This window comes from Lepidochelys olivacea (genome assembly GCF_965140295.1).
Source record: "Lepidochelys olivacea isolate rLepOli2 genome assembly, chromosome: 1".
NCBI classification, from domain to species: domain Eukaryota; kingdom Metazoa; phylum Chordata; order Testudines; family Cheloniidae; genus Lepidochelys; species Lepidochelys olivacea.
The window spans coordinates 265,106,690-265,129,134 of record NC_140411.1 but is presented as its reverse complement, the minus strand read 5'-3'; the positions used below and the strand labels follow the sequence as shown (position 1 = coordinate 265,129,134).

The 22,445-nt window shown below is 45.8% G+C and overlaps 1 protein-coding gene across 1 annotated transcript; it reads left to right on the top strand.

The window, feature by feature from the left end:
• The first annotated feature begins 1,027 nt into the window (after positions 1-1,027).
• EMP1 (epithelial membrane protein 1) lies at positions 1,028-22,238 on the top strand. Its single transcript, XM_084632820.1, has 5 exons — positions 1,028-1,208; positions 14,255-14,390; positions 17,495-17,600; positions 17,727-17,867; positions 20,441-22,238. The coding sequence occupies exons 2-5, from the start codon at positions 14,313-14,315 to the stop codon at positions 20,599-20,601; spliced, it is 486 nt and encodes a 161-aa protein (XP_084488946.1). The 5' UTR covers positions 1,028-1,208; positions 14,255-14,312; the 3' UTR covers positions 20,602-22,238.
• Positions 22,239-22,445: the final 207 nt, after the last annotated feature.

Here is a 22,445-nt window from a genome sequence, read left to right as displayed (position 1 = left end):
CTAAAACTAGACAGGGGACACAGAAAAGGCAGCAGTGCCGGACAGAGGGAGTAGTCTGAAAAAGAGCCAGTATGTCTTTTCACCAGCTCAGACCTCGAAAAGCATCTGCTTCCTTTTTATGAGAACACTCCAGTGTCCTCGTCATTAGAGATGGAAAAGCCTTACCGAGTTATTTTGTCTGTTACTGCTCTGCTCTGCAAATGCAGGCTTATTCCCTAAAGCAGAGGATCTCAAACTCTTTCCTAGTAGGGCCACATTTTTAACAAGAGAGCTTGCTATGGATGCCATCTCCTTGCCATTCACCATCACCCAGACCCCTCTCCTTCCCAGTCACAACTATCTAACGGCCCCAAGGCACCTCAGCCATGGGGAAAGTGTTCTTGTATTTTTGGATGTCTCTAGTGTGATGAGTGTATTATCCTCTGAAAACAGTTCCTCACACTGTCTCCTCATTTCAGCTCTCCTTCCGGCCTGCTCTCACCTGGACACAAGGAGGCAAGCCATACCCATCAGGCGAACAGGTACTCCACTGCTTCAGGGACTGCCGTTCAGGGATCTCGGCTCCATAGTGTATTTCCAAAGGGCTCACCCAGTCCCATTCTGCAAGAATGATCAATATCCCCTTCCCCTGCTCCCTTCGGAAAGGCCCCTTTTCCTGAAAGTGGTAGAGAGATGTGGTGCTCAGTGACTCACTCAGACATCACCACACCCTACGCAGGGTCATTTATTTGTTTGTTTGAGTGCATTGTATCTTTGACCACATTTGTAACTATAGATTTAAAAAAAAAAATGGTAACCAGAAGTCCGTTTTTGTAAACAGATGTTGTTTGGGTGCCTCCTATTACTCATCTGGATTCGTGTCATTCCTTTTCCAGGCTGTGGTCTCTGTACTGTGCTCTGAGTCAGTCAGAACTCCACAAGAGATTTCTTTGAGTTGCTGGTTTCCTCCCAGTGACTCTTGACTTGCTGCCAAGCAGGGCGTAGTTTATACATTTTTTTTCTTTAAAGCGAGACTGATTAATAGAAACTCCTTTAAAACACAGGGAAAAGACACCACCCCATCGCACCTCCTGACACAGCAGCAGAGGAAACTTACAACTCCGGCAGGCAGGGCACTCCCTCCACTACAGCTCTGCACATCAAGAAGACAGGACTAAGGCAAAGCAAGCTCCTTCTTCTAAAGGTGCCAGAACCAGCCCCACTCCAGGGTAAGATCTCTTCACAAAATCCTCTGCAACTGCTTTCTCCATTCAGTATCTCCCATTCCTTTGGTCTAAAGCTGTCTTTCCCTTTTCCCTTATTTCCATGGTTCTCTATATCGCTGAGTGAGACTCACTAATGGCAGACATTTATGCCTTTATATTGTGCTTTGAAATCCAGCCACAGATAGGGCTGAGGCACCAACAGAAGGCACTACAAGGTCTGACTGCAACTGCACACTGCTTGCTAAGGTAACTCTATTCTTGACTTGAGGGTGTGAGAGACACACAGCGGAACTGTCTGCAGTGTGGAGTAAGGGAGATGCCACTTTTTTTTTTTTTTTTTTGCAATGACACATTTGCAAACTTCGAAGTTCAGTGCAGGTCTCTTTGAAATCAGTCCTGCTCATTCAGATTTACACCAGCTCAACTCAGATCAGAAGCTGGCCTTTGGTTTTTTCAGATGTCCCTCATGCTTTTGTGCGTGTGTCAAAGCTCTCCCATTTTATTAGTGGTTTGCAAGTCACTGGTTTAACAAAATAATTAAAACTTAAGTCTTTGATGGCAAAAGAGTTGGCACAGCTCAAATCAGAGCTGGGAGGGTGCTTCTCAGAATCCAAGCTAGTGAGACTGAAGCTGACCAGAAGGTCTAACCAAAGACATATGAACAATGCGATTGCATGTTACGCCTTCTTGGCAGCCAAATCCCTGGGGTTGGGAGTGATGAGAATAAAAGGAAGGCAGACGAGAGAAGTGCTGAAAGCAATAGGAGAGCTACATGAGAAAAGTGGAGGGGATAAATGAGTGGTGGGAGCCTATTGGTGGGAAGTAGAGCATTGCAGAAACTGGCAAATTTCTCACTCAACCCTCCTCCCACACGAAATGCCTTTCCCCAGCAATTCTTTCGTTTCCCCTAAATATATTTCAGATCAGCCCTGCTCCCATTTAATTCTCAGCCTGTCTGCAGGTAGTAGGAGTTTAGCCTGTTGCTGTGCACACTTGCAGCTGTTGCCTTCCAGCCAAGGGGCAACTGCATTTCAGTGGTGGGAGAAGTGACCAAGACAGAGAGAGGCTCTAGAGCTCTTACAGAGCCTTCTGGGTGAAAGGCACTTTTGGGAGTGAAAGCAGTTTTTTTGGTACGGTTAATACTAAAATACATTTAGAAGAGCTGGGGGAAGAAAACAATGGCTGAGCAGCCTTTTGCTGGAAGGCACTGGTACTCTCTATTAAGGCACTTGTGAGACTGGCTTTGTCCAGGCGTGCCCTGTTGCAACATCTCTGTCATGAGGAGAGAGTTTCTTTTTCTGAATACACACAGCGAAGGGCACGGGACGTGATGTGCCTGAGGAGATGGGGCCAGGTTCATCCTTGGGATAGTGCCACTGGCCCATTAGGCGTCACCCTCAGCAATCTGAGATGTTTGCCAAAAAGGGTTTCCAATCTGCCAGACTCACCCTCCTCCTTCCACCCAAACTCTTTGCACAAATACCTGGGAAGTGGGGCGGGTAAGCACTGAGACTGCAAAGAGGTTTTTCCTGTGCTTAAACACAAATGATTTCCCTAGAACATGACAATGCAGAGCAGCCCCGCTCAAAGATACACAACTACGCACCGCTGGCGTGATGGCCCAAAAATAGTGTAGTAATGCCACTTCATGCTGTCGTGTCTTGGGTCATTATTATTACTTCTACTACTGTAGTGCCTGGAAACCTTAACCAATATTGGGGGTCCCTGTGTGCTAAGCACCAGACACACTCAGTGCCTGCCCCAAAGAGCTTGCAGTCTAAACAGACCAAGGGAGGCAGGAAAACAAAAGGGATATTGCCCATGGTCACAGGCAGAGCTAGGACTAGAACCCAGGTCTCCTAAGTGCCAGCCTGGCTGTGCACCCTTTGAACAACAGTGCTTCTTATAGGAGACCATTTAAAGTGAGGGAGGAACAAATCCTGCTTGTTTTACTTGTGCAGGCAGTCCTGTTGGAGACATCTCGGCCTTGATTGTCCTGCAGGCATTTTGTGCAGTTTCTATATGACAGCGGCACATTAGGTGTGTCTGACTGGGGAACAGCCTGTACCTTTTGTTCATCCAATTTCAAAACTCATAAGGAGGGGGATTGAGCCCCTCCCATGGAAAAACCTGAGGGAAGTGGGCCAGGGATTGTGGGCCCCACAGAGAATCCTCTGGCTCTGGGGGAGTGGGGCACAGTGCCACAGGGGTGGCTGACACCTCCTCTCTCCCTCTCTGGGCAGCGAAAGCTGTGCACGAAAGGCCCTCTCTGCTTGTGTAGCACCCACAGGGTGCATCTTCGGGGCCTTCAACTCATTCCATTCTTAAGTGATACAAGGGCATGACAATAAAGTACGGTAGCCGTCTGCAGCCTTGCAATGGAGCGTGGGCTCTGTCTAGAAAGCTTGAAAACAGACCCAATTCCAGGAAATGAAAAGTAGCGGATTGGCTGCTTTGGTATTTCGAGAGAGGCCCCCGAGGCAGGGAACTTGGGGGTATGCCGGGACAGCAGCTAGGAGGATGCTTCCCTGCACAGGTAGACAGATGAGCTCTGCTCAAGCTAGCGTGGTACAAATAGCAGTGTGGCCGCAGCAGTAGCTTGGGCCAGCCATGCGGGGGTCCGGCAGGATTGTACTCAGGGGGCTAGGTCGAGCTGCCACCTGTGTTGCTTCTGCAACGCGGTTATTTTTAGCGCGCTGGCTTGAACACAGCTAGTGCGTCTGCCTACCCATGCTGGGAAGCCGCCTCCAGCTGCCGTGTAACATACATTTGGCTAAACTGACTCAGCATAGGGGAATTCAGACCTAAAGGTGTCCTTTACTTTGTCCATAAGCCTGCTGTATGACCCCCGGGCAGCACGGCATGGCAGACAGCCAGAACCTTCCTCAATATGTGTGCCTGAATTTCCCCACACTGAAGGCAGGTGATCTCTGCACTAACACTGCTTCCCCTCCTCTGCCAGAGGATGCCATGTCGGCTTGAGGCCATGTGTCACACGTCCCCTGTACAATGGCAGATTTCCAATCCTGCCCTGAATTCCCTCTGCCTGCTGGGCAGAAGCTGTCATCACACCGAGCACTGTACCTGGCGCGCAATGCGCTGAGGAACCGGAATGGGCGTCCACGTAGGTGGTCCTCCTCCCGCCAGATTGGGCAGCACTAACACTTTCTCAACAGTAGACACATTCGCTTTTATGTCAGTGTCACCTGCCACCTGAACAGCAGCAGAAGAAAGGGCAGCTCCGTGCTCAGAGAATTTCATTCCTACTTCCCTTCTTGCTTCTGTTCTCCGGCAAAAAGGCTAATTAACGTAAGGCGGATCACAGGAACTCGTCTTCCTACTTTCCCAGCATAGCAGCGGCCTGAGAGCAGGAGGGATGAAGGGCGGAGATACTTTGCCTTCTCCAGCCCAAGGGGGGGGGTTCACTTCCCATCCCAACATTTGAAGATGGGCGTCCTAATTTTTCAAGGATCTTTCCTGCAAGCCAAGTGCTCACAGAGACAAACAAGGGGGCACGGAATGGGTTTGGAGGCGTCTTCTTCCAACATATCACTACCCTGCCTGCTCATGTGAAGTTCCCTGCAGAGCACAGAGCATTCCAAGACACCTCTTTTCTCATAATGCTTGCTGCTCCGAGACTACCTTCGGTAGGATGACCAGATGTCCCAATTTTATAGGGACAGTCCCGATTTTTGGGTCTTTTTCTTATATAGGCTCCTATTACCCCTCAGCCCCGTCCCGATTTTTCACATTTGCTGTCTGGTCACCCTAACCTTCAGAAGGAGCAGCTGGATGGGACTGCAGTTGCTGGCAGGATTTCTATAAATCTTAGAGGGTTGTTTTGAAAAGTGCCTCATAGAGTCATGATGTTTAAGGCCAGAAGGCAGCACTGGATTTAGCCTGACCCCCCTGTATATCACCTGCTCACTAAACCTAAAAACAAAATTAGACCAAAATATTACAGTCCACAAGAGACTAGACTATTGTGTGCCACAGGCAGGGAATAGGAGAGACCCAGGTGCATCAATCCTCAAGGCCCCTGAAATGATTAAGTGAGATCTACTCCTGGCAAGTGACCCACACTCACATGCCACAGAGGAATGCGAAAAATGCCACAGGTCACTACCAATCTGACTTGGGGAAAAATCCCTTCCCAACACTGCATGTGGAGATTAGTTATACCCTGAGCATGTGAGCAACCAACCAAGTGCCTGAGAGAGAGAGAATGCTTGGTGCCACCTCAGAGGCCTGGGCCACCCTGCCCAGTGTCCCATCTCCAGCCTGGGCTATCCCTGATGCTTGAGAGGAAGGAGGCAAAAAAAAAAAAAAACACCCCAAATCCATAACCCTCCCAGAATACACTGGGGCAGGAGGGTGGGGGTGGTAGGAAAATCCCTTCCTGACCCATGCTGGAGACGGGCTGAAACCCTGAAGCATGAGCTTTAGAAACATAAGACATAAACGCAACTGCTATAGCAGCCAACATGCAAAATGCTAACCTCCATGATGCACTTGAAAAATCCTCCCCAAAGCTGCAGCCTCATCTACACTGCCCCTCTTGAACAGGTTGCAGCATCACAGCGGAGCAGAGGGCATTCTGAGAGCAGCTTTCCCACTAATGCCAAGTGTGGCCTGCTCTATTCTGTTTCATTTTCATGATAGAGAAGGCCTTAAGGCCAGGCGAAGAGGATTCAATCTCCTCCGCTCCCCACCTGCCCTGAACCAATCCCCCCTTGAAGGAGGGATCCTGCTTGTCAAGATGAAGTTTGGGGTATAGGATTTACCCACCAAATAGGAAACACAGTGTCTGCAGCAGGGGAGGTAAGAGTTCCACAGTGAGAGTCTAATAACTCAGTCTAAGGGCATGAACCATGACATTCCTGGGCTACATGCAAAAATCAGTGGACCATGCTTGCTGAAACACGTTGCTTCATTTTGCCGCCAAATCAGTCGGGAGGTTTCCATCATCCAGCTGGCCACCCCTTGTTTTCCTTTCAAGCCATGGTTATAGCTCCTGGGAAGCCATCCTGGTGATTATTTTGGTGCTGTGTGGACACACCTTCTGATTAGAGGGTGCACAAGGCAAGTGCCTTTCCTTCCCCAAATTGCTCGCTCAGGCCAAAGTCTGCTTGGACGTTATTAACTTTGGAGTCCAACATCCGAGCACTTGTCATCACTGAGTAATGTCTGAGCTGTGTCCCTCTTAAGAGATAGACTACGCCTCGTGGAAGGGAGAGTGAGCAATCAGGACAAGGGGACTGAAGTGCAGAACACTCATGGGTGAGGGATAAAAAAAACACAAGCAGAGCAAGAGTTTGCTAAGGTGTGGCCGCCCTCTTTGGAAATCACACATGTTGCTGAAGTAAGCCATTTTACTGTTAGGATTTTGCACCAAAGACCTAGGAGCAGAGCAGTTGCCATGCCTCATCAGATGTCAGGAATTCTTTCCCGAGCCTTGTGGAAATCAGTTTACACCCTGTAACAGGAGATCTAATTACCCTTGTGATAAATAACGGTGCGCGCTATTATTGTTTGTAACTCCCAACCCTCTTACAGTCCAATAGGATTTATGACCTCTTGCCGCAGTGAAGAGCCCAGGCTAAGTGCACTTTGCAAAAAGAAGTAATGCACTTTAATTTGCTCTAAACTAACTAGCCATTCATTTCACCATGTCCCCCTTCATCTCATATTATGGGATGACATTACAAGAAAGAGGGCTATTGAACAGTTTGCACTTTAGCCAGGTCAATCTTTTCTTAGCTGGTTTTCAGACTCAACAGCTCTTTGGGAGCACCATGTCTATGCCGGCACATAGGGGGCAGGTTTATTGTTGACACAGTAGGTCAGTGGCTTTCACCCTTTTTTCATCTGCAGACCCCTCAAACGTTTCAAATGGAGGTGCGGGACCCCCTTTGGAAATCTCAGACAGAATCTGCGCACCCGCCCGGGGTCAGCCGTCCACACATTGAAAACCGTGGTTCTATGATACCAACAACCTTTCGCAGACCCCTTAGACATATTCTGTGCAGAAGAAGATTAAGATTTACTGAGGCTCTTGGCACAAAGGACATTTAGGCCCCCCTATGCCCCAGAGGCCCAGGGGCACCAGAACTGCAGGGAACAGGGGGCCCATGCCCCCGCACTTTTAAAAGTCGGAGGGCCATGCCCGCCCACTTTTTAACATGGGCATAGTAGCCTGGGCAGGCATGGAGCGGGGGTGGCAGGGGCTGTCCACTTCTACCCAGGTTCCAGTGCTCCTGCAGGGGCCCCCAAATTGCCTGGGGCACATGTGTTAATCCGCCACTAAGTCTGTGGACCCCCAGGGGTTTACAGATCATTGGTTGAAAACCACTGCTGTAGGGGAAAAGGAGAGGTCGTCTGACCATGAACCAGGATTCTCTCTTGCTCACTCTCTCAATTCAGTTTCTCTAAAGAAAAGTTTCACAAATATATTCCCTCCTATGTCAGCTCTTTCTTTCTTTCTTTCTTTCTTTCTTTCTTTCTTTCTTTCTTTCTTTCTTTCTTTCTTTCTTTCGGAACAACAATTGGAGGGAAAGGCACAGCAGCAGGGTGCTTTGCTAACCATCCCCCTTCAGTTAAAGGCCACATGGAGTCAGAATAGTGTTCAGGCAGGTTACATGTTCAGGCTTTTGATAGCAGGGTACTGTATTATAACTTTAAAGGACAGTTTAATGGGATCATGATTGTAAACCAGTTTTTACAATATGTGCACTAACACACGCATGCACATGCAGCCAAACTCAGATACACACAAACAGATAAATATGTGCACACAAAAATAAAACAAACACAAACGCGAGCAGGTAAGCTCACAGACATACCCACAGAGAAGATACACGCACATGCAAACACAAGCAGACTCACAGAGACACATGCACAGAAATAAACATGCATACACACACACACAAATCACACCCACACACCTGCAGCCTCCAGCCCATCGACCAGACACGTCTAAGCATGCTCTTTTCTCTCCCTGTTCCTTTTAATTAATTCACTGCGCATTCCAGGCCCTCCCAAACATTGTACATTTTTAATTAACCAGTTTTAGGAATAGAAATCCTGAGACTCTTAACATGGCGAGATGTGTATGCTCCCTCCCTCACTTCCTGAACTCCCCCGAAGTACCAGCATGGAGGGTCTTATAATTACTATTCACTAAGCCACTGAAACATTTCTGTGGCTCCCGTTTACTCTAGTTTCCCCTTACCCTCTCCCTGGTCTCTCTCCTTCCCTTTTTAGGCACTCAGCCCCTCCCTTTCTCCCTACAGTAGTTTTCTCCAGGGGAGGCTGTTGGCAGCTTGTTAGACCTCAGGCAGCTCTCTCTTCCCCTCCCTCCTACCAAGAGAGCTTCGGTGTTTCTATTGAGGCTGTCACATGAGTTGGCGCTCCAGGGCTTTTCTTCCTGAGAAAATGCCAATTTCTCAGTGCTTCCCTTCAGTGCTGAGAGGTTCACTCACTCTTAAATGAATCATAGACATCACAGAGGAAAAACCCTGTCAGATCATCTTTTCCAGTCTTCCTAGTGCAGGACTGTTCCCTACAGTTGTTCTCCAGGGCTTTGTCCAGTCCAGTTACAAGTGACTCAAGCGATGAGTCTTCTACCACTTCCCTTGTGAGACTACTCCACAGCATAACAGTCCTCACTCACTACTAGAAAATGTTTTCCAATCCCTAGCCAAAACATTCTGTTTGCTGAATTTCAGCCCATTACTCTCAGCTATAGCCCCTGGGGCTACCCTGTGCAATTCCTCTCTTTCCTTTACGTTTACACCCATCAGATACTTGGCGGTGGTTGGCATATCCCCGCTAGTTATTGTAAAGACCAAGCTGTGCACCTAGTAAGGCCTTTTAATCCCACCCCTTAAATCAAAGACTCCAAAAGCACATGTACACACGCACAGACTCCCAAGAGCTCTCTGTGCAGGGAGATCTGACAAATTCCCCCCAGCTTTATAAAAGGCACCTGCTTTTCAAACTGAGTCAGGCTGGTGAATCAAGAGCAGAAGCTACCAAGGCTTTGTACCATGCTGCCTGCGCATAATAACACACAGACCCTGTGTCAGCACGGCCTCTGGCCTCACTTGGGTCTGAAACGAGAAGCAGTCCATAGGGGAAAATGGGATGTTTCACCTTTGTAATCTGTAGGGCCACCAACTCTCTGGTATTGGTTCTGTGGGAAAAACAATAAAGTCACAATGGCAGGATGATCTTTGCATCTTTGTATTATGACAATTGAGTCCATCCATTGTGAGACAGCAGGCTCGCATCACAGGGCCTGACAAAACTGCGATGGCCCCTGGCGTGCTCAGAGAATGTATCTATGGAAGGCAAGCCTGTGGAACGGTTCTACGAATTTGTGATAGGTGATGCATTGTCCTGAGCCACTTGGTCGTGGTGATACCATAAGTAGCATTGCCCATTGCAGGTTTGCTTTATTGCCCTGGTGATTTGCTGGTGCCAGAGCTGTTAGTTTGTACCAGCTGTAGGGTGGCACATCCAGTATTTTTCTCTTCTGTTGTAGCCTTCATACTCTTCACTTTCAAGCTCAGTGGTTTGAGCACTGGCCTGCTAAACCCAGGGTTGTGAGTTCTATCCTTGAGGGGGCCATTTGGGATCTGGGGCAAAAATTGGGGATTGGCCCTGCTTTGAACAGGGGGTTGGACTAGATGACCTCCTGAGGTCCCTTCCAACCCTGGTATTCTATGATTCTATGATCCTGGCCCTAATTAGGGCCATTGGCTCTGTTATCTGTCCTGCTGGTCTGCACTAATTCTAAGGTGGCAACTAGCACAGGTTGAAAATTTTCCATCCGAACTATTTTGCCAGAAAGTTGGGTTTGAACTAAATGATTTTTTCCCCCTGAAAAGTATATGCTCTCTGTAGATGACTTTTTGCGGGTGGGGATATTGCGGGGGGGAATCAAATATGGTGGTCTTCCTGCCTTCAACTGTAGTGTAGCAGTGCTGCATGCCATGAACCAACCACTGTGCTCTCCCCAGAAGAAGCTGCATTCCAGCAGATGGATGGACAGTGTTTGTAAAAGCAATGTAGGATCCTTCATGATGACAAGTGCTATAGGAATGTAAGCTGTTGTTCTTCATTATTAGCACTTCTGTGCCTTGATAGCATTCTCTCCAACCATGATCTCGGGGGGGACCAGGGAAGAGGGGAGAATCTCAAGCTACCATCACCAGTACTAAGTCTCTCTTCCATTTCAAGCCATCCAAGGTGAATACCAGGCAGATGAGCTCACGTCCTCTCCTCTCCTCAAGTCTGGCATCTTTCAGTAACTGTTCTACCCATTCACCTTGGCCCAGGGACTGATTTCCCATCATAAAGGTCCGCAGGAGGCTGCCACAGGGCTTACTGAGCATTCCACAGGCCCTGGTTCCTGGACATGACACCTACCTGGCTTGCGAGATGCAGACCTGGAAAGGACAGGCTACACTGAGCAATTGCAGGGTTAAGTAACTGCAGGTTTGCATTCTTTGGAGTGAGTCAATGGAAAAACTGGCAACTCCAGGATGGTTGGGATTGAACTACAGTCCAATAAAAGCCTGATAGACTCCAATTCCAGCTACAATTAGATTGAGGAAAGGAGGAGAAAGGATATGCACCCGACATGTGCTGCTGCTCCAGCAATGTGACCCCACCAGGCTAATGAGAACACAGGCCTCACTCCTGCAGAACCACCAAGGCACTTTCTATTGTGCCTTAATGAGAAGAAAAGCACACGTAGCCCAGTCAGAAATAGAAAAGGCCAATTATCTTGCTCTCTCCTATCCCTGAGTTTACATGGGATTATTATCTACTGTGTATTCAATGGGCAAAAGCGTCAATGAACGGAGAGGGTGGTCATGCTTTTCCTCAGAAAGACTCAAAGCTACGAATGGATATCCCCTGAGGAGCTCACGTTAGGTAGCATGCATAGTGAAAGTGGCCATGGGAATTAGTAATGCCAAAAGTGACCTATCTAGGGCTGATCTTGAGCAGCATGCTAGATGTGAGTAGAACTGGTCAGAAAAAGAAAATTCACAGCAAACAAAAAACAAAAATTCCAAAATCAATTTATGTTTGGTTGTTTTGTTGGTGGTGGTTTTTGGGGGTTGGTTTGGTTTGGTTGGTTGGTTTTTTAAAAATTTTGGGTGGACCATTTTTATAGCAGAAAGGTACATTTCAGTTATTTTCCATTTTCATAAATAAAGAAACATTTAAAAATGAATGTTCTGGTCAGCTTGGTCAGGCGAGGATTTTTAAAAATCATTTCTGTTTTTTTTTTTTAAATGTCCATTAACAATTATAAATTTAAAAAACATTTTCCCCCAAATATTTTAATTTTTTAACATGGCATTTTCCAATGCAAAATGTTTTCTGTTTGAAAAAAATGTGAAGACCTCGAGTTATGAGCTTCCTATGTGATATGGTGGTTAAGAAAGCCAGTGTGGTTTGGCTGACCGTACACAGATACCTCTCCTCAGGGAGCAGGGAAGCTATGATTTCTCACAGCCTATATGCACGGGTGAGTCCATGTTCTCTTTAGTCAACTCAGTTTCAGAACCAAAGCACAGGGGATTCAGATGACAGATTATTAAAGGTGCTGGAGGAATCCAGTTGGAGCCTGGTTTCAGCAACAGAAGTGCTGAACACCCAACAGCAGCCACAGCATTCAGTGAGAGGTGTGAGTGTTCCTCACCTCTGAAAATCCTGAAGTATAAGGAGTTTTCTAGGGTAATCCAAGGGATAAAAGCAAGCCAGGACAAAGAGACGCAGAATATCAGGAACCATTTTCTACTAGTCAGATCTGTTAGGCCGTGGAAGAACTTCCCAAGAGAAGAGGTGGAAGCCTCATTGGTTGAGACCTTGCAAACTGGACAGGACAAAACACAGATATTTACAGTGAAGAACAATCCTGCATGGCACAGAAGTCACTTCTTTCTCCACTTTCTGTAATTCTGGGAATTCCTGTTGGTTATTAATTAGTGCTGGTTTTGGACAAATGGTAAGCAAGTGGGAAAGCTTGGCAGCCCCACAAGGTGTGGGAAAATAGTATTTGAACTGTGATGATACAACCCAGTAATCTCTAAAATCAGCTCTGACACACACAAGGCTTCAATTAGGCAAAAGGGAAGGAGGGGAAAGGTGGAGTCAATGAGTAACATATGCCATTTGGGTGACTCTACAAAGCCTTTCTGTATGACAGACGTTAGTACAAATGATAACTGCAGTATTATATTGCATTGTCACTGCTCCACATCCAGAAAGCTACAGCTGGATTCCTTGCCTGACTCACCTGGCCCAGAACAGCTGCAAATATAAAGCAGGTGTTTGACACTGCTGTCACCTAGCAATGAGAGGGAGGGCAGGAAATTAACTTAGCCCCTTTGTTTAACCCCCTACATTTTCAGGTGCAGTCTTCTCCTGGACAGAGAAGATAGACTAAAGGACCCAACAGGCCTTTGCTGTCTCTAATTTCTGTTTCAGAGTAGCAGCCATGTTAGTCTGTATTCGCAAAAAGAAAAGGAGTACTTGTGGCACCTTAGAGACTAATCAATTTATTTGAGCATAAGCTTTCGTGAGCTACAGCTCACTTCATTGGATGCATCCGATGAAGTGAGCTGTAGCTCACGAAAGCTTATGCTCAAATAAATTGGTTAGTCTCTAAGGTGCCACAAGTACTCCTTTTTTCTAATTTCTGTGACTCTAATTACAAAATACTGATAAGCATCCTGCCAGTAGGTGAGATTTGAAAACCTAATGCTTTCCACTTGCCAGTTCTGTGCAGGGGGCGTGAATCTGTTGTCAATATCAGGCCTCTGGCTCCTGAGATTTCATAATCGCAGAAAAGAAAACAGTACCCTTGGTTAAATGGCACCATCAGAACCCACCAAGGCTAGTTCCTAAAATCTCACTTCTCTTTAAATTAAATATTCATCAGTGACAAGGAACACCACATGAATTCAAGTCCTGCTGCACGTAGGGGAATAATGCAAAGGAATCAGATGCGTTACTCGTGAAGGGTGTCTTAATGCAGTAATATGCTGAGCAGATTTCCTTCAATTTACAAGGAAATCAAGAGTAGTCCTCACTACAAACCAATGCTTGGGATTTTTTTTATGGAAACTGCAACAATTTCCATTTTAGGAATAAAGGATCTGAGCAAAGCATTGACTCCAGTTCTTCTTCTTAGTGTATGTGCAATGTGCCTCAGGTGGCACATGACCAGGATTCATCATTGAATTTGGTCCACTGGTTGGATCATTAGCTTCCCCAGCCTGGGCCAGGTACTCACAGCGACCGCAACATGAATGCTGATCCATGCCCCGCAATGACTCCAGTTATCCCATCTTCCACCATACCCGATCCAACCATTGAGCCACTAAGTACAGTAGCCTATTTTCTCCCCCTCTAGAACAGCCCAGTGATTCATCTATGCTGGTATTTTCAATTAACATAATGGATCACACCACCGGCCTGCTTCGTCCTGTAGTCCACTCCACCAGTGCCCAATACCTGACATGTCAGAGGAAGACAAATCTCCACCCCAGCCGACTCATGATACACCAGACCAACTGGATAACACTGTATTGTCAGGTGTGGGGGATGAGGAAAAGGAAATCCTTCCTGACGTCCACGGCCCCAGTGGGCAAGTAGTTCAATTTCCTGGCATGTGGGACTGGAGTATATCACTTTACCCTTCACAGCACCTAACCTTATTCATGGTCAGACATATATTCAGCCTATTTTTAAAAACTACCCACAGTATCTTCAAAACCCTGCATTGCATTTCCTGTAAGACTGGCTACAGTGGCTACAGCTTCTCTCTAATTACTCTGAGTGATTTGCTGGGATGTGGGGGGTGTTGCCGGTATTTTTAGATGTAATTTTTCAGCACTAGGCCAATGTTTCTGGGGTGGGTTTTGAACAAACCTGGTTACTTTCTTGCATGTAAATACTGGTTTATTGTAACAAAGTTCTTGGTTCCAGTACCCACCTTTATTTTCTTCTCCACTACTTTTTTCCCTCAGAATCATCTGCATTTGAGACCTTCCCCCGCACCGCACACACACAGACTAAGAAGCCAAGATGTTGGTGCTATTGGCTGGTATTTTTGTGGTCCACATTGCCACCGTGGTCATGCTGTTTGTATCCACCATTGCCAACGTAAGTAATTCTGCTTCTGAACAAGACTGTGTTGTTGTAGCCATGTCGATCTCTGTGTAAGCGTGAAAGCTTGTCTCTCTCACTAATGGACGCTGAAGATATTACCTCACCCATTTTGTCTCTCTAAACAAGACAGGCAGCAGACACTGAACGCTCAACCCTTCCACAGTTATAACCCCACATACCTTTGAAAGGTTCCGCTGTAGGAATGCCAGCCTATAGAGTTTGGGAGTAGGGCACCCTCTTTCAGTGAACAATAATGTGCAAAGGCGCTGTTCAGAAAACATAACGAGCCTGATGCACTGCTCTGTGACTCCAATTTTAAGCTGAGGTAACTCCCTTGAAATAAATGGATCTCTGAAAAAAAAATCAAGCCTCTTTAATTTAAATGCCACCCTAAAAACAGAAAAGTTCCTCGTCCTGAACTCAAACAAACACAGGCAGCCTCACAGTGATGTTTCCACTCCCATAACTTTGTAGTAGGAACCACCGGTACACGCCCCATTCAAGAACTAGTTGAGCAAGTAAGATTAATGGAGGATAGTTTTGAGCTGAAATTTATCATCCCATCTGCCAGACAGTCTCATTAAATGGCATCTCATTTAAAAGAAAAATCAAAGAGCGTTTGGATAATATGTTATCTGATTGGCTGAATCAGTTTTAGATTCTTCCGGACACATTAGTGCCACCCAAGTCCAAGGAATAGGTATAGTAAGTTGGTCAAATTCTGCCCTCAGATACCTTCATGCAATGTCACTGAAGTCAGCGGGGCTGTGTGAATACCACAGGGGGCATATTTTCTCACATGCTCACAGATCATTGATCTTCTGTGACATTAAAATCATAAGTCAAAATTAAGAGAGTATCACAAAACCTGGGAGAAAAGATTTGTTATATAATACATGCAATTCATCTTCTGCCAGGCTAGAAGGAATTGGCTGCAGAAGGTTCATACACTGAAAATTCCCCAGATTCCACAGAGCATGTGATCCAACAGCACATACATACAACACAAAAAGGCCAAGTGTTGCTGGGGACTCCTGACTGTAAATTGTTGGGCCAATGGCCAAGTAACTCACAGCAGTGTGAATACCAAAAGATTTGCAGGGGAGAGTTTCTTGAGATGGAAAGAGCTGGTAAAAATCCCACTCGGTGTCAAGATGCTGCTGTCTAGGTATTTATTCCCAACAACATGCTCTTGCTCACCAAGTCAAAAAGGAAAACCAACAATTCTTATCGGCGTGAAGATAAAAGCCTTGTTAAGGAACAAATGCTGTCACATCCGTGCAAACCAGTGGTACATTATGTTCCATATCCTTCCCTAACAGCAGAAACCAATTCTTCATCTAGCCAAGCAGCCTACTGGGAAAGCCTACTGCTCCATCTTGTTGGGTATACTGTCTCCAATAATTGTTCCTTCATTGTTCAAAAGAAAGCACAAACTCCATATTGGAACTCAGTGTGCAATCTTGTGCCACAAGCAGAAATTTCTTCCTGATACCGCCAGCTAAAGAGCTTAGATGCTGAAGGAAGCGTATGCCCCCCTCTCTTAGTAATTGTATCCTTTCCAGTGCCACTGCAGATTGTTATTTATATAGCGTTAACACCTAGAGGCCTCAGCAAGGTTGGGGCCTTGCTGCGCTAGGCCCTGTACAGACATATAGTAAAATGACAGCCCCCGGCCCCAAAAGCTTATAAAGACAGATGCTATTTTTAGTTAGACAAATGGTCTTGTTTGTATACTATACTCCAAAATGAATCCCTCCTCCCCAGTCCTCTTTACAGCAGAAGGGAGGCAAAGGGGCAGGCCAACATCTTTCTAGTGGCCAGCCCAGCTCCATTTTAAACTTCATAGAAATACACATGAAGAACTCTCCTGTCTTTCAGAGACTTCACCTGCACAAGCAGCAATGCAAACATTTGGAGCAGTTCCTGTGCCTTAGTTTATGCTGCCCCCTTGTGGCAGCCTCTGTCTGAAAATTATTCCACAGCCTCCAAATCACATTTAAGGGGCTGCCTTGAAACCCGACAACAGGAGGCAAGAATTAGAACTAAAATGCTCAAGAAACCCCAGTGAACTCTCAGTTTATCCTGCACTCTGATGGTCTAGAGAAGTCTGGCACAGCAGACCTAGATGGGAATAGACTGCCCCGCCTAGTAGATTTTCGAGACAAAGAACTACAGCCAAAAGAGGGGCTAGGAGCTCTAAAGAGAGGCTATTGCACACATTTTAAAAATTGTGCAAACATATTCAGAGTGTAGAGCCCCCCAAAGGAGGTCACCATAACAATGACAAACTCAAAGCTTCAGCTTTACTGTGACACTCCTGCCACATCATGGCTTCCAGCTAATTGCCACCTTCAGTCACGGAGTGTCCACACATTCTGATTCACATAGGACACCTCCATTTGTGAGTGTGGTGTCCTGCACGCCCCATTTGTAGGACATTGAAACTGCTTTCAAATGCTTTCAAAGCCAACACAGCAGCAGCGTGTCTAAGCACCCACAGTGCAGATGACCAACTGGAAAAGGCTGTGCACAAAAGGGGTAAAAAGAGTCCTTCTTTGTCCTCTGCCGACAATCTTTTTGTACCCCCAAAGCATATGTGTTTTATTCTTATTATCTTAGCTGCCTTAGCTAAAAATACTTACCAGTGTCTATGAAATTATCCAGTCCTTTTCAAAATTCATCCAATATTCCTCCAGTGACCTCGTGTGACTGAGAGTTTCACCAGTTTAGTATTTCAATTTTCTATTTGTTCTAAGTGTACTGCCCTTTAATGTAATTGAGTGGCCCCTTATTGTCACTTTACAGGGCAGGACAAAAAGGAACCTAAGAGCAATTTTCACTATAGTTTTGTAATTGAGTTCCCCACCACCACCAACTCTTCTATCTAGACTAAATATCTCAAGTCTTTCAAATCTCTTATCCCAGACAACTTTAGATCTTTGTGAGTTCCATGCACATGGTAAAGGTTTTATCTCTACACAAGCTTCCAGCAATCATTGTCCCTCTTAGGCCCAGATCAGCTGAGAGGCTGGAGCAATCATTGTCAGAATGGTCAAGAGCAACAACATTGCCACGACTGTTTTGTTCCATTTCAGGTCTGGATGGCAGGTACCTCTCCCAGGGGAGCAAACTCAACAGGACTCTGGCTAAACTGCATTGCTGGGAAATGCAGTCAGATTACATTTGCTGAAGGGGATATGCGTAAGAGACATTTTTTTTAGGTCTTGATACGACCTGTATAGTTTGAAGGATTACAGTACATTGTGATATTGATCGTGTCTTAACATACTTTTTCCCCTCCCCCCCCCACCGCCTCTGTATTGCCAGCTTCCCTCAAAGCAGTGCAAGCCTTCATGATCCTGGCTATCATCTTCTCCTTCGTCTCACTGGTCATGTTTGTGGTGCAGCTCTTCACCATGGAGAAAGGGAAACGCTTCTATATCACTGGAGCCAGCATGCTGCTTTGCTGTAAGTCTAGTGTCTCTGCAGCAGGGTGCTAAAAGGGTTAAGCATGCGTGTGTGTGTGCGCGTGTGTAACACACACCCCTTTCCCTCCCCCTCCCCTGTGCCGCAGCAAGTGGAGCCACCAGCCAAGTGACCTTGGAGGCCAGGCGAGCTGTGCGTTGCACCCCACGGGGAGAGGCAGGAGCCATAGCTGGGCCCTGCAGGGAGGAGGCGCTGCTTTTCGGGAGGGGAGACTGAGGATAAGGGGGAGGCCATGGCTCAAGCTGTTTGAGGTCATCTGAACCTTAAATTGCACCTCCCTACTATCAACATATACAGCTTTTTTGAGGGGGGGGAGAAGGGAATGCCCCCCCCCATACCTTCCCCAAAGTTGGCCCATGCTTATAGAGCTGGTTGAAAAGTGTCTATCAAAATTTTTTCAACAAAAAATGGCTGTTTCCTAAAAGGAATTTTTTGTTGAATGTTTTCATTTGAAGCTTTCCAGTGTTATTCTGAAGAACTGAAAATCAAAACGTTTTTAGTAAAAAAAAATTCAATTTAAAAAAACCTGATTTGGGGGGCTGAGGGATGAGGGAAGGAACCGAAACATTTTCTGTTTTTCATTAAAAAAAAAATAAACAGAAAATTTCCATTAATATTTTTGAAAAAAAAATCAAAATGATTAAATGTCTTTTGGAAATACTTACCATTTTCAAACTAGCTCTTATACACACTCACAAATCTATTAGTTCAACCATCCCCACTGCTGCACCAGTGGAATTCCATTGGAATGAATGGAAGATGCAAGCATACACTTGCTGGAATGGTTTTGTCCATTGTCTGTAAACTGCTTTGGTATCCCTCCCTCTGGATTCAATGGGCCCTATCAAAGTGTCTGAAGGTTTTATCATTGACTCCACTGTGGGACGGGTTGTTCTCCACAGCATAAACCAAACAGTCCCAGAGCATCTTGCTCCACCCCACAGTGGCTCTGATGTAAAATTCAAAATGGCTGTTTCAGGAAAGCAGTCACTGCTTTGGTTATTCACAACGCATGGTCTTGAACACAACAGGGTCTTTCCAAGAAAGAAAGAACAGGGATGGCAGATAATGTTTTCAAACTGTCAACACCATCAGGCAGTGAGAGGAGAAGTCATAGAATCATAGAATATCAGGGTTGGAAGGGACCCCAGAAGGTCATCTAGTCCAACCCCCTGCTCAAAGCAGGACCAATTCCCAGTTAAATCATCCCAGCCAGGGCTTTGTCAAGCCTGACCTTAAAAACCTCTAAGGAAGGAGATTCTACCACCTCCCTAGGTAACGCATTCCAGTGTTTCACCACCCTCTTAGTGAAAAAGTTTTTCCTAATATCCAATCTAAACCTCCCCCACTGCAACTTGAGACCATTACTCCTCGTTCTGTCATCTGCTACCATTGAGAACAGTCTAGAGCCAAGTCCTCTTGTCCTGCTCTGCCCATCCTAATTACTATTGCCTTTTTGAGAAGGAGGGCATCACACATTTACCTAAAGGTTAGATGTATGAGGCAATATAATTCTCCACTTCAGATTACAGTTTGGTTTCTTGCTCCAGGCAGTTATCCATACCAGCCCCCACCTACCGTTTGTGAATCGTAAACAGAAGGTGATCTCACCCAAACCCATTAAAGTAATGAGAGATTCTTCACTGACTTCATTGCCTTTGGATCAGACTCTGACTATATGAAAGGGGGAGAGTACAAGTCAAATATAATAGCGTTTAATTCTCCAGAGCTCCCCACTGGTTACAAATAGATTCCCAATATAAGCGCTGCTCTTGGGGTCCAAGGGTCGATACAGATCACAGTCTTCAATTGGAAGTCCTTACTGGAAGGGAGGAAGGGGGAAAGGAAATGTGTTTAGAGGAAGCAGGTTGTTTGACTTGTTATTGGTTTTACACCTGAGAGTGATTAGAAGAGTCAGTCGATAAAGGATCACTGTCAAGGTTGGCAAGCCCAAAAATGCCATCCACTTCCCCCCACTTCAATCTGTTTTCAGTGAATGCAATATGTTTATGTGGTTTTGTAATTATATATATATATATATATATATATATATATATATATATATATATATATATATGAAAAGCCTGTGCCAGTAGCCTCAGTGCTCATGAAAAACCCTACAACAGCAAACCCCAGTGTTAATGTACGAGCAAACAACAAACAAGTGTGTGCAGCCCCACTCGTGAGTGATCTGCCCAAATGCACACTAGCGTGTACAGCTTCAGTACTTGTAAGGGAGCCGACACTAACACACCAGAATCTAAATTTGTGTACCATTCCCGACAACTCTGGAATCCGAGTAGCTCCGGTATGCAACCGTGGCCTATCTCCTTCCAGTAACAAACCAGGACATACTGACCCGCTGCTCACAAGAAACCCTCTGATAAAAAATTAGCATAAAGTGCTCAGTGCTCATGAGCAGCCCTACAGCAATAAATGGGACATCAGCTTCATAGAGCACATGCCACAATATCACTGCAGTACCTGAGATGTCCTGCAAAGATTAAAGTTTTCCAACATCTTCCAATTCTTTCTTCCCTCTCCTCCCCCTACAGGGCTGTTCATTTTGATTGCAGTCTCCATCTACACAGCCCGATTTCCACACTACTTCACAGAGCCTCAAGACCATCATGGCTACTCCTTCATATTGGCCTGGATCTGCTTTTGCTTCAGCTTCATCATTGGCGTCCTCTACCTTGTCCTTAGAAAGAAATAAGGAGTAAAAGGGTCAGGGGGAGGGTTAGAAATTGGGGATGGGGAGGATGAGGAGTCATTCAGCTGGAAGAACCGTTTGGCCAATAACACAAAAAAACACCCACCACAAATGAATCCACCAAAGAGTGAGAAACAGCTCCTCCAATCCAGCCAGCACCTCCTTGATCCTTGGGCCCTAAAGTTACAGACGAACCGCCTCGTCACTGGACTCTGCTCTCCTTCCTCGCAAAGTCAGGCTGTGCCTTCAGGAACCCCCAGACTCGACATCACCGACTCGGCGGCACCTCAAGGAAATGAGTGCTGCGTCCTACTTCCTCCCCTCTCTCCTCCCTATGTCTCTTTAGCCTGCATTGTGTGCGGGGTAGTGAGGGATAAGACTTTTTTGCCCCGGAGAACAATGGGACAGGCCTTTTGTTACATTTTTAGAAGCGTTAAAGACATTAGATCTGGAAACAGCCAACTAGACTAAATTCAAGTTTTTAAAAATATCATAACTACAAATTCATTGCCATCCTGTTTCCTACTTTAGAAAGAGACTAATTCCCATGAATAAATCGGGGAGTGAGGTGGAGGGAGAGAAGGAAGCATATAAGAATGGAGGGGAGGAGCCAGGGAAGGAAGGAGGCAGGCAATGATCCTAGTAACAGAGGATGCAGTTATAACTCAGTGGTACATATCCCAGAGTGTCATCTGGGGGTGTTTCTCCACTATAGTTGGCTGTGTAGCTCTCTAACACAGCAGCATAATGAAGATCTCAGGAAGTCCCTATGAAGCCATAAACAGGCAGATTTGTGATGCATGTGCTCTATAAGCCATGGGACTAAAGGGACTTTGCAATCTGATCACTGAGGCAGCCTGCTTAGGCTTGTGGGAGCTCACTGTTGAAACACTGAATTAGGTTTTTATAACTGCCTGTACTTAATAGATTTTCCCCCCTCCTTGGAAAAACAGCACAAGATGGGGCATTAATCACTGACCCCACAGTGACATTGTCAGTCACCTCAAACTAAAAAGACATTTGATGGCAGAAGAAATAAGGCCTAGTAGTTAGAGTGGAAAAAATCTGAGAGTTAGGAATCCAGCATTCTGTTCCCAACTCTGTCACTTAACCTATTTGTGCCTATATTCTTCCATTTGTAAAATGATGTTCATTATACCTACCTCCCAGGGGTGCTGAGAGGCTTTGTTAGTTAATGCCTATACAATGAAATCCCCACACGAAAGGCTGTATGGAAAAAAATAGCATTGTCGTGTCATAATTGCAGGAATAGAGTTACTGTCTGCATCAGAGTATCCAATCTAAACATTTCTGTCCCTTTGAAAAGCTTAAATAGCAAGTGGAGATTGTTGGTGGTAAGAGGTCAGGACTCACTGTGGTTAGGCCCACAAACTAAAGTTAGGTGGCAACAAAAAATTCATGGGTGCAGGGGTAGCATGAACAGTATTTTCTCTCATACTTTCTCTGTTACAGTCTCTTTCCATATAGACTTTGTTAATTCGGTAGACATATTCTAGTACTGTACTTTGCTGTTTCTTTGACAGAGTGAGTGTTTATTTCTATACAGTCATTGTAAATATTTTGATACAAATGTTTCTAGCTTTAAGGATACAAAATACAATTTAATTCCCTTTATTTTACACATTTTTGCCTTTTTAAAAAAAAGTATTTGAGACTGTGAATGAAGGTGTTGCTCTTCCCGCCAAACCAAAGTTCACTCTGCTATGATGCTGCCATACTGCTACATGGCTGCTGGTGCAGATGATAGGGTTTCCCTTTGGGTGTGAGCCAGGCTATTGTTTCAGGTTTTCTGCAACTCGGGCAAACGTCATTGCAATTGGCTATGG

Bases quoted from the DNA above. Each gene is read 5' to 3' on its own strand.
- EMP1 (XM_084632820.1), top strand. From the start codon at position 14,313: ATGTTGGTGCTATTGGCTGGTATTTTTGTGGTCCACATTGCCACCGTG. The intron at 17,601-17,726 runs GTAAGAGACATT...CTGTATTGCCAG, and splicing joins ATTTGCTGAAGGGGATATGC to CTTCCCTCAAAGCAGTGCAA. The intron at 17,868-20,440 runs GTAAGTCTAGTG...CTCCCCCTACAG, and splicing joins AGCCAGCATGCTGCTTTGCT to GGCTGTTCATTTTGATTGCA.